At 53.1% G+C, this 17,476-nt stretch overlaps 1 protein-coding gene across 1 annotated transcript; it reads left to right on the plus strand.

The window, feature by feature from the left end:
• Nucleotides 1-1,578: 1,578 nt before the first annotated feature.
• GPR156 (G protein-coupled receptor 156) lies at nucleotides 1,579-16,414 on the plus strand. The gene is made up of 9 exons (XM_065654303.1): nucleotides 1,579-1,683; nucleotides 4,358-4,494; nucleotides 6,822-6,957; nucleotides 7,781-7,891; nucleotides 8,909-9,034; nucleotides 9,495-9,590; nucleotides 12,331-12,567; nucleotides 14,457-14,615; nucleotides 15,223-16,414. The coding sequence occupies exons 1-9, from the start codon at nucleotides 1,579-1,581 to the stop codon at nucleotides 16,411-16,413; spliced, it is 2,298 nt and encodes a 765-aa protein (XP_065510375.1). The 3' UTR covers nucleotide 16,414.
• The last annotated feature ends 1,062 nt before the right edge of the window (nucleotides 16,415-17,476 follow it).

Here is a 17,476-nt window from a genome sequence, read left to right on the forward strand (position 1 = left end):
AAAAACTCTGTCGTGCATGCAAAATCATAAGTCTGGCTAATGTGTGATACTGTGTTTGCAGGATGTGGTGAGCTGATCCTGCACTGGGAGCAGTCTTGGTGCAGGCAGGACAGTGTTCAGGCCCACAGTACCTCAGGGCTTCTGCCAGTGGGGGAATTGCAGTTGTTGCTTCAGAGGTGGCTCTGCTAATTTTGGATGAGTGGCCCACTGACCCAGATGTTTTCAGGCTGGGACTTATGACCTCTCTAAAGCTGAAAATTAGTTTATACAAGCTGAGAATGATGCCCGTAGCTTTTCTGGCGTTTGAATCCTCATTATTCCACATGAAGAACAGCAAGTTTCAGACCAGGTCCTAGTGACCATGCTTTGTTTTAATTTACTCTTTCTTTGCTCATGTAATGACAGGAGTTTTTCCAAATAAAGGACTTGTGAGGAGAGGGGATCAAAATGTTGGCAGTAGCAGCAGGGAAGGATGGAGCACTGGCCAGTGCAGGGGATGCTTGGCTGGGGAGCAGCCCCGAGGAGCATGTTATGGATAATTTTGTCCCTCCCACCTGTTGTTAGGAGCAAATAGGGAGTGAGCTATTGCGTTTCCTCCCCAGCTGCTAACGATGGGAGACTTGCTCATGGTCGTGCACTGGAAGCTAATTAAAACCAGTGACAATAGTAACTGAGTAAGGATGCTTGAGGATAAGTATGACCTCATGTCTAAAATGGTAATGAGGCCTATTAAAATCCCCACCAAAAAGAGAAACGCGAGAGGGAACAGAGGCAAAGGTGGTGCGAGGGGAGCGGGCGCAGGCGGGGACAATACCTGGCAGCCAAAGCACTGGGAGGGATGGGGAGCACAGAGATGCTGGGCTTTTAAATCTTTTTAATAAAGAGCCTGTTCCTCAGCTCGCCAGGCTGCTGCTGGGGCTGAGCCAGCCAAAACCCTTCAGGACACATGTCATTCAAGCATGTTCCTCCCCTGCTCACCCAGGCCAGGATTTAGGTCCCATTAGGTGATGGCAACACTTGTTGCTGTTTGTTGTTGTCTTCACTTGCTGGTTCTTTGCTGGAAGAAGGTACCGTGACAGGAAACCAGCAGGGGCTGCTCGGGGCGGCGGGGGGCGGACCTGCAAAGAGACTCCCTGAAATTGCACCAGTGCAGGAAAGCACGCTGGCAGAGGAAAGCTGCAGTGAGCTTGGGGCGCTGCGGTTCCATGCTCCAGCTTGGACTGGCACGGCACCCCATTTCAGCTCTGCAGCTGGGATATAGGGACTGAGGGCTGCCATGACGCCAGCGTGTCTTGATTTACAGGGTGGTGTAGCAGGGTTCAGGATGCCACCGTGCTCCATGGGGACCCACCCCCTGTGCTGACTCGCCTCACCACAGAGGACACCCCGAGGGACACTCTGGATGTGTGTGACATTGCTTTGGGTAAGCTCAGCCTCGGGCTGCCAGACCCCTTCCCTATGCCCTGTTGATGGGGGGAGGTCCAGCATGTGGCAAAGGCTTCTTCTTGCTTGAGAAAGCTGACCCTCATTCTCCTGGCAGGACCGAAGGTACGGCTGGATGACGGCTGAGGATGTGCTATGGAGCCAGGATTCAACTGCTCTGAGCTCTGTGATGGCAGCTCCAGTTTTGGCAGCCAGGAGCAGCAGCGGCAGGCGCTGCAGGAGCTCTGCACTGTCACAGTGGTACGTACGGAGGCAGGGGAGCACTCTGGGACACGATGTCTGCTCCGCAGAAATGGACTTGAGTGGAGGGACGGAGAGGGGGGCACAGAGGCACAGCTCCCAAGCAGTCCTGGTGCAGCCAGAGGCTGCGCACGGTCACCTCCTGGGACGGCCTCCAAGACAAGCCCTGCCTAGATGACGCCCAGCAGTTAGGCAGAAGGTGAGGAGGCAGCCACGACAGTCAAGTTGTGTCAAGCAGCTCTCCTGTGTGTCGGCCAGTGTGACAGCTGCATAGGAGTGGCCTGGGATGGCCTCCTCTGCCCTTGGCCTTTCCCATCCCCTGGAACTTCAAAGTGCTTTTCAAATATGAATAGAGCAGGATTTAATTAAAAGTAATCCTCTATAATAAATGGTACCTCCCCCCCATCACTAAGCCAGTGGAAATGACACTGGGATGCACTTAGTTGCAGTTGGCTCCATGTGAGGCTGCTGGACGGACCAGCAAGGCTTGGCCCGCTCGGCTCTCCACTGCATCCTGCACGACCACGGGCCTTTAATTAGAAGACCATAAGCTGCTTGGCTCCTCTGGCCCTGGCAGCTGCCTTACAATTAATATTGCCCCTGCTAGGGCCAGGATTTACTCCACTCAGCAGCAAATGAAGCGCTCAATCAACTTCAAGTAGCATCAACACTCAGGGAAACAGCAGTTGGGGTGGCGAGGTGTGTGTTGGGAAAGGAAAGGTGGAGACTGCAGGGTTGTTTCGGATCCCTGGGTGGTTGCTGGGAAGAGGGTGCAGCAATGTTTTCGGCAGCAGATGGAGGTGGAAAGATACTGCTGGGGGATGCAGCTGGGAGTGAAGTGTGGGAGCTGTGGGATGCTGACTCTGCTCTGCTCACCTTGCTGGCAAAAGCCAGGTGTTACCTTCAGGCTCAACCAGGCAGGATGCAGAAACAGGGTGGTGTTACAGCCTCGTACTAGCCCTGAGCAGCCCCAACAGCTGCTCTGAGCTCTGGCAGGTGGGAAGATGGCCCTGATTCATGCTGAATGATGGGGGTTTTGCACAGCAAGTCCTGCTGTAAGGGCTGACCATTTCTACCATCTGGTGTGGTCTTCGTTTGCCGGAGAGCCAAAAGATGCCTTGGGGAATGGGGAGAGGGAAGAGGAGGCGGGGAGCAGTTTGCAGGAGGGAGATGAATGTCTGCCCAGGGATCCCTTCACGCTGCTGTAAAGCGAGGCTGAGCCCTGCGTGCAGCTGTATCCCAGCACAACGCAGCAGCAGCATCGGCGCTTGGCTGGCTGCCTCTCCCACCCAGGGGTTTGCCTTACCCAGCAGCTCTACCCAGCATGCGAGCTGCCAGGAGCCCAGGGATCAGCTGTGCTTGTGTGGTGGTGACACATTTTTGTTTTAAGACTTATGTGTTGGCTTTAATTCTCTAAGCTGTGCCTTGTTCTTGCTCACCCAGAGGAGATGGAGCCTGGCTGGTGAAGAGGGAGGTGAGGCATTGGCTCAAAATGCCTGCCTTACTTCTCCCTGCAGTTATTTCTAGCAAGGCTGGAAGCAGAAACAGCTCAGACCTTGAAGGAAGAATTGGGAGTTCGGCAGAGTGGCAGCAGTTGGGAAAACAGTTTTTTGCCAGAGTAATAGCATGCAGGTGAACTGGAATACCTGAGAAAGGACTTAGCACCAGAGGAGTGAGGAGGTGTGTGATCCCAGCTCAGTCTCCATCCTCCTCCTTCCCTTTAAAAGGCATGCTCCAGCAGTTAAGTAAAAGTAATGCTTTTTTCTTTTTCTTTTTTTTTAAAAAGTCAGTAATACGCACACATAGCAAGTGTGAATGAACTCACACATGCACATCCTGTTAAAAATGCTGGAATATTTTAGATCTGCAGCAGAAAAAGGTTCTTGTTTCATGTAGGACCGTTTTATCCATCTTATGTTAATAGGGAGCAAGCAGAGAATATTTTTAAATGGAGATTTAAAACCACAAGGTCGCTTGTATGCAAGGAGAGAGGTGCCTCCATCGTACCCGCTTTGGGAGTGTCCCTCAAAAGCCATTTCTCAGCTGATGTCTACCTCGGACCAAGTTAGTTTCCAGCCAGCTGGGAGACGGGTGCGGCCCAGCTCGGTGTGTCACAGCATAACACATCTGAAAAACGCCGTCCCACTCCCTTTTCTGTGTTTTCTGCACCGACTGGCAGCTCTGCTGCTGGTTCCCAGTCACGTCAGCTGCCTGGTTGGTTATCTGCAGCATGTAGGGGTCAGCCATGGATGCCCTACCCAACTTTCCAAAGAAGCGTGCTGCAAACTGGGGTACCATGAGGTCTTTCTCCAGAGGTTTCTTTCCAGAGAAGGACAGTAGGGAACTGTCACCCATGTTCCTCTCTCCCATGACCAGGCCTGCCTGAGGTTTATGAGTCACTTGTATGGCTCTATTATGTATTTGGCTAGTTGGCCATAAGAAGAGGGCTCCTGTGCTGCACTCTCGTCCTGTACACTCATCAAGTGGCAGCGCATATGTCCTGTCTACACACATCTCCTTAGCCCTGCCACCGGGTCTTGGTCTAGTGCCAGGGTGTCTGCTCATGAGGAGGGGTTTGGGAGATGTGGTTTAGAGTCCTTTCTGCCTGAGCAGGAGCACCCATGGGAGTGACCATGCCAGCAACATCCTCTTCCATCCCTTGTTCCTCCTCTAGACATCATCTGACCGCAGTGGGAAGAGCTCCCCGTCCTTCTCTGCTGCTCTCCTGGGAGTTGTGTGGACGTTCCTGACTGGAGGAGTCCTGCTAGCACTTTTCTTTCTTGTCTTCACAATTCGATTCAGGAAAAACAGGTAAGGGCTTCCTTCTTCTGCCATGAGAGCTCCCCCAAGCTGGGACAGCAGGGTTGGGCTCCATCAGGGCCAGGCTCTGAGCTGATGGACAGCTAAGGATCAGGAGGGTACAAGCCTGAAGGAGCAGCATAGGAAAGAAAGGACAATGCCAGGGATATTGCAGCTTTCTCCACACACCTGGTGTTGATCAGTGGTGGAGACAATCCTGCTGGGACTCCTGGAGTCAGGGAGCTGTGAACAAGACGGAGCATCGATGTCCTCTGGCGTGGCACAGGCGGCAGTGCATGGTCTCATCCAGAGGGTGCTATTCAATAAAACCATCAACAGGAGTAAGCAGAAAGGGAGCTGATCTCCTTATCTACTCCACAGTCTTGAGAGCATCACTGTGAGCAGCACAGCTCCATGAGCAAAGCCATCAAGCTCTCCACAGTGTGCACATATCCTTTCTGCTGTTGGACCACTTGGAGTTTGAAAGATATGCCTTAACCTTTTTTGATATTGGTGGTTGTCCATATTGGTGGTTGTCCATATTGGTGGGGAACATGATCTCCACTGGTGAGAGAAGCTGATGGTGAAGTGCAGGCTTTGCTCGGTGCTGTTCAGCCTGCACAAAGGATGTAAAACTCCTGCTCCCTTGAATGCAGCATATATTGAGTAAAAGGTTCAGTGATTCCTCGTAGCTCAAACTGTCTCAGCCAGTGCTTAGCATTCCTCAGCAATTCCAGACGTCTCCCCTGCTTCCTTACCACCTTCTCCTCAGCTTCATTGATCCATTGGTCTCTCAACTGCTTCCCCCATAGAGACACATCCCTCTCCCAAGCTTCACCTGGCAAAGCCTTTGTGCTCCATGGGGTGTTGTTTTGTGGAGAGGTGCATCTGAGTGCAGCCCAGGCTGCTGCTGTTCTAGGGCTCTGGTTGTGTTAACTTAAGGCTCCTTATAACCGCTGTAATGTTAGGAGGGTCCTGCTCAGAAGGGTTTATCTTGAGCCCTGTGCCTACAGTGGTGCAGTAGCTGCATGACCAGCATCCTGGTCCCAAGCACTTGATTTACAGAAGCAGAGTGGTGTTGAGTTCGCTGTCCACCTTAGTCGTTTACCAAATTATTTAGGTCCCTGAATATATCCTCAGAGTGAAGCTGTGATGAATGTGCGTTATTTATTTGCGCTGCAGCAAAAAAATACGAGTCTGCCTACTGAACCTGGGAGGGCGAAGGAGACCTTTTTCAGCATGCAGCTGAGAGGGTGAGCTGATGAATATCTTTCCCCAGGGACTGAGGCAAGGCGAAGAAGGCAGGGAGGGAGAGCGCCAGGTTGAATTCCAGGGTCTGCGAGGCAGCAAGACAGGAAGGAGCCCAAGGGTAGAGAAATGCAATGACTTAGCAGGAGATCGAAGGGACGGAGCTATGCAGGGGATGGCAGGAACTGCAGCTTTCACTTGATGGGCTTGCTAGAGAAGGGTCAATTCTCCCCTCCCTGAATACAGTTACAGGATTATGAGTGATGGGGTGAAATTACAGATGAGAAGCTGTAACCTGAACATTGCTGGCAGCTTCCTGACGTTGAGACTGTGCTGAGGGTGAAGGTATCTCCTCAAAGGAAGAAGCAGTGGGAAGAGCCTGTTCCTGGAGGCATTGGTAGCTGCTGTACCCAAAGCTTGCTGCTGGGGACAGTCACCCCAGGCTGTGCTGGTGAGGTTTTCCACTTCTGCCCCTTTACAGCAGAGCACAGTGGAGGAAGATGTTGGCCTTGAACCTGAGGGGCTGAGCTGGACACTGTGCTGTGTGTCCCCTGCAAGACCATGAGGTTCAGTGCCGCTGTGGGGACATGTGGCCGTGGCACATGGTGGCCCTGCTGCACAGCTTTGCATGCCTGGTACGGGCACTGGTAGCAGAGAGACGTAGCTGTGGTGACCCTGGCTGCTTTGCTGCTAAAAGCCCATGGCTTCCCACAGTTTTGTCCACAAAGACGCTGGCTGAAGCTGCCTCAGGAATGCTTTTCTGTGCCGCAGATCCATACAGGGGGTAGAGGTGCCATGGAGCAAGCCTGGTACCCATCTGTTCTGGGGAGAAGGGATCTTGCTGTCCCACAGGAAAGCTGGGGTAGGGCAAAATGAATACTTAGTGAAGCACCCAAGCAATACAGGGGAGAGGATGGGGTATGCACCATGGAGCAATGGGTGAGCTTTTGGAGAGCTGTGAACAGCAGGGGCTGGGGGGGACAGTGTGTCAGCATTCCTTATATCTATTCCTGTAAGGGGACCTTGCCCCTGTGCTGCCAGGTCATGACGCTCAGTAACTGTCACCACCTTCCCTGCTTTGTTTCCTGGAGGATTGTGAAGATGTCCAGCCCCAATCTGAACATTGTGACCCTGCTGGGCAGTGGCTTGACTTACACTAGTGCTTACCTCTTTGGGATTCAGGAGCAGAGCCTGCCATCCGGAGGCTCAGTGGAAAAGCTTATTCAGGTGAGCAGGCGGTTTGCTGGGACGGGTGCCTTCACACATGCACACGTGTGCATGTTCATGCATGTTTGAACGTGCTCTCTCTTAGCTGCAGCCTGCCGCCACCTCGCTGCTGGGTGCATTTGGCCAGGCTGTGGCTGTGGCTTCCACATGCACAAAACGCAACCAGATGCTTTCTGTCTGAACGGCCTTTGCTGTTTGCGCAAACCACAGCAGCACCAGGGTTGACGCAAAGCAGGTCCCCAGGGGAGAGTGCAGCACCTGTGGCAGCTGCCCCACAGGCAGGCAGGCTGCTGGGCTTGTAGAAATGCAATAGAATCATAGAGTAGTTTGGGTTGGAAGGGACCTTCAAAGGTCATCTAGTCCAACCCCCGTGCAATGAGCAGGGACATCTGCAACTAGATCAGGTTGCTCAGAGCCCCAGCCAGCCTGGCCTGGAATGTTTCTAGGGATGGGGCATCTACCAGCTTTCTGGGCAACCTGTGCCAGTGCTTCACCACCCTCATGGTAAAAAATTTCTTTGTCATGTCTAGCCTGAAACTCCCTTTCTTTAGCTGCCTGGCTCTCCCTGCCTGCTCCTCCAACAAGAGCCTCTCGGAGTGGGAAGGAAAAGGCAGGCAGCGGGCATGCCTGCAGAGGAATACACATCTTTTAATTTATTTCACCCTGCGGTCAGCTCTCTAGTGTTCAATATGACCCTCCGGAAGCCAAAACACCATAGATGCATCCCCAGCCATCTTTATCGCATCCCTGGGTGGGAGGGTGCGGGGTGTCCCTGCAAGCCTCACGGCTGCCCCTTCAGCCCCCTCCCTCTGCCTCCCATCAGGTGCGGCTCTGCCTGCTGTGTGTGGGGACCTCCCTGGTGTTTGGCCCCGTCCTAGGGAAAAGCTGGCGGCTCTACAAGGTGTTCACCCAGAGGGTGCCAGACAAGCGGGTGGTGAGTACATGGCACCCCGGGGGTGGGGGACAAGCTCCCCAAGCGGGGTGAACACCAGCAATGCAGGATAGCAGGTAGAACCAGCACATGACAGGGATGGGTGCCACAACCACAGATCTGGTTTCGCACCTGGATGGGCGCAGGCTCCTCAATTATTCCTGCGCAACAAGGCAGGAGCTTTACCGTTCTACAGGCAAGCGGGTGCCCTGCCAGGCTGCTTGTTCCCCAGCAAAGTCCTGGCCCCATCGCCAAGTGAAGTCTTGTTCTCATTTTACGTTGGCCATGTGCCTTCATTATGCTACACACTGGTGTTTGTGTCCAGGTTTGGGATGATTGTCTTTGCGGGATGAAAATAAACCAGGTATCCTCAAGAGCATCTGATGTAGGGTCGTCCTCAGATGCACCTGACCTCCTCTTGAAGGGAGGGAGGTAGCACTGGGTGCTCCCCTGCAGCACTGGAGGAAGCAGATACAGCAGCTGGGAGGGAAGTGGGAGCCACCTATTTAAATTTGTGCATGTAACAGGGCACTAAAAACTTTCGGTGGCCACTTTCCAACAGGAAAAAAAGACGGTCTTGGATGAAAGGTGAGACAAGAGGGTTTGCAGGGGAGCCAGGAACCAGCAAGGACTCCCATTCCTGAGGCACCAGGATCTGTGTTAAACTTGCGAAATAATAATCCTACCAGCTTTTTTTCCCCACCCCTTTCGTCTCTGCATGTGAAATGGGCATAAGGGATGGTACTCTTGTTTTGGAAGAGCTGTTTTCTGTGATAGCATTTACCAGCTAGCCACACCATCAGGAAGGGTTTATACCAGGTCCCAAGCCTGATTAGGTGTCCAAGAGTTTGGGAGCTGTGGCTGACTCAGATATAGGTGAGCTGCTGGACTCCAGTCTGGGTGAAGTATTAGGATGGACATGTCCTTTGGAAGAAACAACCAGAAGGAGACCCAAGGGGGTAGAGGTTATTGGTGTCCATTTGCCCCCCACAGTAACACTTACTTCTTGCATACTTGCAGATTATCAAAGACCTCCAGTTGCTGGCGATGGTGGCTGCATTGGTGCTGGCAGATGCTGTGTTGCTCTTGACCTGGGTGTTCTCTGATCCAGTCCAGTGCTTCCGAAGCCTCAGTGTCTCACTGCGGGTAAAAGCATGAGGAGGAACAAGGGAGGGTTGCACCATGTCTTATCTGATCTCTGTGGACAAAGTTGGTGGATGGTCAGGCATTTGGAGGTGCTGTTTAGAGAAAAAAAAAAAAAAAAAGCCAGAAATCCTTCTAAGCATTTCAAGTTGGGTTTGTGTCTGGTCTATTACAGAGATGGGGGTGCACTGCAAAATTTCGAGGTCTGTACAGGTCACCTGGGTGACATGGGAGAGGTCCGTAGCATCTGCATATGCTTTGGAGAAAGGTTCAACCAGCCCTGTTGGCAGCAGAGTGCCCAAATCTTCCTCACTTTAACTCTCTGCCCCTGGCAGCACCAGCTCTTTCTTCTTAGGAATTCACAGAGGAGACCCACTCATGCGTACCCTGTCTGCCCATGGGTCTGCATCTGCTCCCGGGCTGGGGCAGGAGCCTTCACTTCTACCTTCCCCTTGCCTCCTAGGCCACAGAGAAAGGCATGACCTGCTCCGTCAGCCGGGTGCAGTCCTGTGCATCTCTTTATTCCGATCTTTGGCTCGTTCTCATCTTAGGGTTTAAGGTACGTAACCTCTTTATGGATTCTGGCATTGTATCTCACCTCCTCTCAGTCTCACAGCCTAAACTGTTTAGCAGTGTTTGTATTATAATTTCACTGCCCTCACAAGCTACGTGCCTATCACACATTCCAGCCACTTATGTTGGTCTTGAAAGCCCTCCCATCTCTGGTCCTTCCTATCTTGATGTTTTCTTGCATTCCCTGGAAAAAGCCCTTTTAGCCACTTTCTTCCTGCCTCACCATCTCTTTTGCGTACACCATGCACATACCGTCTCTCTATTTCTCTCCCTGCAACCCCCCACGCTTTTTCCATAAAGCCTCAGATGAGTCTCCACCGCAGTGATGCACTTCGCAGCTCATCCCGAGTTCTCTGACTCCAAATGAGGGAGGTGCTGATGAAAAGTGCTTGGTGCCTGCCTTTACAGGACGTCTATCAGCTTAATTGTACCACTGAGGGACACTTTCACTGGTGTAGCTTTGCACATGGCCATTCTTATTCCAGCAGAGTTAGTTATACTGATGTAACTACATAGGTATAATTATTGCTGTAATTATTTGTGGTCTCATGTGTCTTTGGGTTGGCAGAGGCTGGATGCATTTCAGAAAGCTGATGTTGATGAAGCTTGTGAGATTACAGCCTTTCTTTGGGAACAGCTCCATCTCTGCGTGCAGTACAGGCAGTTCCTTTCTGACTCACTGTAGTACAATGCTCATTGACCATCTACCCAAAATTGTAGGAAAAAGGGCAGAAAGAGACTTCATGACACAGCCAAGTCCTTCTTCCCCCTACACTTCATTTTAAAGACATTAGTCAAGCCTGTCCTTAAAAGGACTTTGGTTCCAAGGTTTGCAGGCATTCCCTGGGCCATCAGTGCTGTCTCCACCTCTTATTTTATGCAGAGTTTGTGTTAAGAGCATAGACAGGTGCTGCTTTTGCCTACAGCTCCTACAAACTGCTTTTTCGAGTAAAACATCCCCATTTCCACTCACAGGTACTCTTCATTGAACCTGACCCTGGTCCTATGTACCTTCTGGGGGTCATGGAGTTATTTCTTTAGTGGTTTATCTTGGGTTAATCTGGATTTACACTAATGTGAGAGCAGGCTCTATCTTTGTGTGTACGTAGCACTTATCTTCAACAGCATCAATGTGCTCAGCCCTTTGTGAAGCCGCTCAGTGTATTATTCTGGTTTTACTGGCATAGAGCAATGAACAGAAATGACTTGCCAAAGACATGCCTGGAATTAGGAGCAAAGTCCTCTGTTCAAGATTAAAACAAACAAACAAAAAGCTTAGCCCTGTGCTTACTGAATGTCCTAGTTTACCAGATGGCAGTGCTGTTGTCTATGTCCTAGACAGACTATATGAATTTTAAATGGGACTTTGGTGCTGTTTTTTCTTACTCATATCTTAGGAGTTGGCTTGCCTTTGGACCGTGTATTTGGAGGTTCCTCATGGTGAACATGGTTCTGATTCAGTGCTGATCCTACAAAGCAGGGTCGGGCGTCAGCCCAGTTCTCAGTGAGATGGGTCTCACTACTACAACCACTTCCTTGAGAATTTGTGGTGCTCTGAAGTTGAGAGTCTCACCAAAGACCATGGATGTGACCCTCTCTTGCCTGCAAGAGTGTCCATCCAGACCCAACCCTGGCACTAGCCATCCTGATCAGCAAGCAGCCACAGCATGGAGGGGTCCAGAAAGGTCTACAGAACATCTGCATTGCCCAAATAACAATTTAATATCTCTTAGTAGAAGGCCGACAGTTGAGAATCACAGGAATAACGTAGAAGTCCTGTTCCCTGTATTCTGGGTCCTTGCAGGAGCAAGGATTTTGTTATATGGTATTTCCAAATGATCCTAGAAGCAGACCGTGCCCTGTGCTACAGAGACAGGCAAAAAATACTCAGTGTTTCTTGCCGGTGTGCCCTAGGAAAGGAGGGATTCAGCCCGTCGGTTAGTTTAATCCTGAGCACACTGGAAAGATGCACGTGTGGGACACTTAAGGGGCAGCGTGGTGAGGATGTCTGCTCTGAAACAACTGACCCTCTCCAGGGGGGAGAAGACCTCAGTGTACAGAGCACTTCTATAGCCCCTTCCACCCTTGCTGGAGTCAGGCAGGAAACGGCAAAGGGAAGGGAGAAGAATTGCACCTGTTAGTTTCCTGGATTTCTATTTAAAGAGGCTCCAAGGACATCCTCTTCCCTCCAGTCTAAACCTCCGATTCTTTCACCTCGCTTTTTCCTTCTGAGTGTCCTTCTGAATCTCCTTCCTGCTCCTTCAGAGGTATGTCGCTGCTCCTTGACGGCAGAGTGTCCCCCTACTGCCGCGTCCCTGCAGAGACCTCCGACTCTTGTATGTCCGTCCATCGTTGCTGCTCCTGCTCCAAGATGCCCAAGGCGGGGTTTTCACATCTTGTCTCTCCCAGCTGTGCCCTGCTCCATGGCATCTCCTGCTGACCTGACCTTCAGCTCCCCACACCCCTCGGTCAGGACTCCCACAGCCCACCAGCCCCTTGGCTCCTGCCCTCTCTCCCCAGCCCCACATCTGACCTGCCGCAGTGTGACAGGCCTTTGCTGTGGCATCACCACCCCGCACTGACAGGCTGCATCATAGATCAGAGAGCATTAATTAGGATTGCGCTGAGTGTATCTGAGCTCACCAGGCTCTGTACCAGGTGGGAGATGACAACACCGTCAGGTTGTAATTTTCCACACTTTGGAAACCTCTTTTTTCTGCTTCCAGAGTATCCTCCTGCTGTATGGGACCTACCTGGCTGGTCTGACCGACAACGTCAGCTCCCCACCAGTTAACCAGTCCTTGACGCTCATCGTCGGAGTCAACCTCGTTTTCCTGGCTGCCGGCACTGTCTGCTTAGTTCACCGTTTCTTCTGTGCTTGGCACAACTTGGTGTTTGGCTTTACCTCGGGAGGCATCTTCGTGTGTACAACCACGATCAACTGCTTCATCTTCGTCCCACAGGTACGCTGTCACCTCTGTCCTGCCACCACCCTGAAAACAAGCACATTTTCAGAGTTTAACCACAGCAGCTGTGTGGGCCAAAGCGCTTATTTTCCTCCTTTCCTCAAATGTTTGGGCTCACCTGCTTAGCTCATCCTCCAAACCCCCAGGGCTCTGCTTCCCCAAGCAAGTCCCCTGAGCCTCCCTGGAGTGCAGGTGCATTGCAGAGCTGCTGCTCAGAAACCCTCCTGCAAGAATGTGCTGTGGGTGGCAGCCACATAGAGGGCACAGGTGGAAGCCAGGTGGCTGCTGCCCTCCTCCTCCTCCTCCTCCATGCGGGCAGTGGGGTCAGTCCTTCATGCAGTTGTCCTCTCCTCATACCCCACCATCATGCAGTTGTCCTCTCCTCATACCCCACCAAGGGTTTCTGCCCACGGCAGGGACAAAGATGGGGTCTGGCAATCCAGATGGCCTGGCCAGGCTCAGAGGCTTCACATCTACCAGTGGCTCCCAGGCGAGGCTGTCCTTCTCTACGTGCTTGGAGGAGGAAGCCGGGCTTTGCTGCAAGAGAGAGGGAGGACGTGGAGGTGTCTTGAGGAAGCCTTTTGTGGCAAGGCAAGGCTGTTCGGCTTCCCGTGTCCTTCAGGAGCAGCCTAGTGTGCCTGGCCATGACATTAGTGGGAAAAATGCTCCCATTGTTACAGGGAGAGGAAACAGTTGTTTACTCAGTGTTATGTTTGGAGGGATGTTTGGGCTCAAGGAAATGAGGTGAGAAAGGGAGGAAGAGGTGAAGCTGAAGAAAAGAGGAGATCTGTGTAAGACAGGGCTCGGGGGATCTCACCAATGTGCATAAATTCCTATGGGGGTGGAGTAGGGAGGAGGGGGCCAGGGTCTTCTCAGTAGTGTCCACTGACAGGACAGGGGACAATGGGCACAAACTGAAACACAGGAAATTCTGTTTAAATATCAGAAAAAGACGTCGTTGGTTTTGTTTTGGTTTTTTTGTTCTGTGAAAATTGTAAAGCACTGGAGCAAGTTGCCCAGAGAGGTTGTGGAGTCTCTGCGCTTGGAGATATTCCGGAGCCAGCTGCACATGGTCCTGGGCAGCCTGGTCCTTGCTTGAGCAGAATGGTAGAACTAGATGATCTCCAGAGGTCCCCTTCTACCTCAATCGATACAGAGTCCCAGCCCACTAGGTGACCAGCCCGCGGGAGCGGGATCAAAACCTCCTCTGACAAGTGCCAAGCCTCCTGATGATGCTCTGCCAAGCGTGAGGTCTCTCGAGGTGAGGGTGGAGGAGCTGATGAGCTGTACTTGCACTCTGCCTGCACCATTTTTTCTGCTGTAGCCTGGGGGCCTCGAACGTTTTATTTAACTTGGATCTTTTAATTCATCAACTTGTTTTTCCTAGTGGGCTTGCTCTTCCATTGCTCATCCGAGATCGATCAGCAGCTGGAGCTGGGCTGCGCAAGGCTTCCACACAGACACAAAATGAGAAAACAGATACTAAGCATTGCTGTTTTTCAGCTTGTCACTGGTGATTCGGGAATAAGGAGGCGTGCGTGACACTGTCTTTGTCACAGAGTCAGGCAGTGGGGAGAAGGGGGAAGGGGCTTTTATAGCATGCTTAGGGGTTGCAGTGCAGGCAGGCACTGGCCCTCTCTGCATTAAAAGCTGGAGCCAGGGACAGGGTAGGGCTCAGATGGTTGGGAGGCTCCAAGCGACGCCACAGCCCCTCGCACAGCCATCTCTCGCCACCCGTCTCTGCTCCTCCGTCACACCCTGCCTTTGTCTCCCCTCTCCATCCCTTTGGTCCCTTTGTCTCCTTCGCGCTGGAGCTGTGCCTGCCTCCTGCCACGTCAGCAGGGGCTGTGCGTACCGCACCGATAACGCCCTCTTCCACTCCCCAGCTCAAGCAGTGGAAAGCCTTTGAAGAAGAAAGCCAAACTGTGAGCCATATGGCAAAATATTTCACCAGCCCGAGCAGGAGCTGCCGCTCGATGTACAGCGAGGAGCAGCTCTACCAGCTGATAGGGGAGAAAAACTCCATGAAGCGGATGCTCACTGAGGTACAGGGCTCCGCCAGGCCCCCTCAGCCGTGTCGGCTTCTCCCCTTCCCTTTGTGGGCTGAAGGCTTTGCAGAGCGAGCAGCCCTTCCTTACGCCCCGGTCCACACTGGTGCTCCCCCTCTGACCTCTTCCCTTTGGAGAGGAAGAGCCACTTTGTCACATCACTCCACACTCCAAAGTGCCAAAATGTAGCCAAGATCCAGAGGGTTTCAAAAAAACAGGGAGGGTGAAGAGGAGAGCCTGGTTCCCACAGCCCAGGCAAACACAGTTAATTTAGAGGGGAGATGCTCCGTCTCAGGAAAGCCCCCGGACCCCCGCTCCCTCACCTACACTGCGTGGGCAGGAGCACCCCAGCTCACAGAGCTGCCTGTCCTGCTGGCCCCCTTCCTGCACCCACATTTGGGAGGGTTTGAGGGCGCTCCAGGGGAAGACAAGGTCACACACGCTGCTGGTGTGGCTCTTGCAGGCCTGCTGCTGCACTGCTTCAGAGCACCTCTCTGTGCAGAGAGGGGCGATACCTTTTTCTGGCAGCGCCTGCTTCCACACTGGTGGTGTTTTCACACCCTTCGCCTGCCCCGCGCTTGACAGGCTTATTTGTTTGATGCAGAAAAATGCCGTGATTGAAAGCCTGCAGGAGCAAGTGAGCAGCGCCAAGGAGAAGCTGATGAGGCTGATGTCTGCAGAGAGTGGCTGCAGCCCTCAAGTGCCACCAGCGGGTTCCTGCAGCCAGAGCTCGGGAAGGCACAGGGGTGCGCCGGGGGACCACTGCTCCCGAGATCCAGAGCAGGATGGGTGGCAGCCACCCCACTTGCTGGGTACACCACCTCTTTGCAGTGATGCTCAGGACCTCCAGAAACATGTGAGCCACGATCCTGTTTGCTCTCGGGTGCTGCTTTTTGACGTGGGGGACAGCGTCGAACGTGGCCTGAAAGACACTGGCGAGTGTGGGATACCTGTGGGGCAGGGGCAGCCTCTGGAGCAGCTGCAGGGCCAGGACATCTCAGCTGGCATGGCCTGGGAGTCATCCCCTAAAGTCAGCTATGTGAGCAGCGAGAAGCTGCGGGAAGTATTGCAAGAGCTGAGCCTGGACGGCAAAACCTACAGCCCAGCCTTACCTCGGGGACCCCCACGTGGCAGCCAGGGCCCCCTAGGTGAGCAGAGAGGAGCACGGCGGGTCCAGGAGGGCCACCCAGGCATTCACACACCCCTCAGCCCCCATCTGGCGAGGCGGCGGCGGCGGAGGATCCCGCTGCCCGTCACCTCCACCCGCTTCCCTGGACATGTGTCCCCTTGTGCCAGCCGCAGGGTGAAGGAGGAGGGTGGCTGGGGCTGTGGGGAGTCAGCACATATCTCCCTGGGAAGGGGAGAGGAGATGGCTGGCAGTGAGCCCCTTCAGCCAGCATCGTCTCCTCCAGCCACCCCCGGGGAGGCCTGCCTGCAGCCAGAGGGATGGCCAGGATGGCCAGAGTCCCAGGGTGCTTCGCCATGCACCCCGCGGGAACAGCGGCGGCGGCAGGGCCCCCTGAGGGGACCCACCGAGCCCTCCCTGCGCTCGCTGTACTATTACCCGGACTCGGACTCCAGCAGCAGCAGCAGCTCTGAGGAGATGTTTCACGGCTGCCACCGGCCCTGCTGCGAGATGTGCTTCCAGAGCCCGCGCGGCTCCCTGGGCAGCAGCAGCACAGACATGGACACAGACACAGAGCCCAGCGGCTGCTTGGACCACTGGACAGAGCACTATGGTGGGCCCCAGCCTGTGGTGAATTTCAAGGAAGATCTGAAGCCCACCTTTGTGTGACTGGGAGCACCCTTGCCCCAAAGGCAAGTGCTTTACCGTCCCTGAAACACTGTGTGTTTTCAGTGATGCTAGAGCCATGTGTCCCTTCGAGGGATGCATCTTGCTCTGGCACCTGGGGGTCTGGAATAAATCTTGCTCTGCTTTGATTTGCTGTTTCAGCCCCAGCCTGGTCAGCGGTGACTGTGTTTGGCTGAGAGGTGGTTGATAGCACTCAGGGAGAGAGACGATGGTTTTTGCCTTGTCTGCTCTGGGCAGCTGCCTGTGCCCTGCAGATACCATGTCTGTCAGTCCTGGTGCCAGCAGCCCAAAGACTGGGACCGAGTGGCCTGCGAGAGCCCAAACTTCATCACCTCAGACAGGTTCCCCTGCGAGCGCTGGGTGATTCGCACCAGTAGGCAGCAGCACCGCATCTCAGAAACACATGTGGCTTCTTGCACGCAGCAGCAGACGGACAGACAGAGGACTCCTTCCCCCAAGGGTGCTGATGCCAAACCTTCCACCAGCATCTCGCCCACCTGGAGACTGGAGACAGCTGGACTCTAGGAGCAATTGCAGGCTCCCACTCGGGGTACTGCTTCCTGGCAAAGCAAGGACCTCAGAGTGGGGCACAGTGGGGGAGGCTTTCCGAGGGTTATTTTTTGGTAGTGTCTGAGTGAGAAAATGAAGTCTGAAGGTGCCATCCCTGGAGGTGTCTTCACATTCTGTGTAGTTCAGTTCCATGGTCATGGGCAAGACTTGAGTCAGAGATGAAAAGGAAAGACGAGCTAGCAATTGTCAAAGAGGACCTGAAAAGGTTTTTTTAATCACTTTGTTCTTCTGGGGCTTGTGCCCTTCTGTATGCCTTTGTATGTATGATGTAGTCTGGAATGAGGTTTGTTTAAATTAATACAGGCTGTTTAATTTTTATCTTAGAAATATTAAGAACAGTAAATCTGGTGTGCCTGCTTTTGTTGGGATATTTGTGAAGGCATTTCAGCATATTGTTGTCTCCACAGGAGAGGTCTGGGATGCTGAGACCCAATTGGAGAAAAATGCTGAGACCCTCTGGAGAAAGACTTTGTTA

This window comes from Caloenas nicobarica, chromosome 1 (assembly GCF_036013445.1).
Source record: "Caloenas nicobarica isolate bCalNic1 chromosome 1, bCalNic1.hap1, whole genome shotgun sequence".
Classification (NCBI taxonomy): domain Eukaryota; kingdom Metazoa; phylum Chordata; class Aves; order Columbiformes; family Columbidae; genus Caloenas; species Caloenas nicobarica.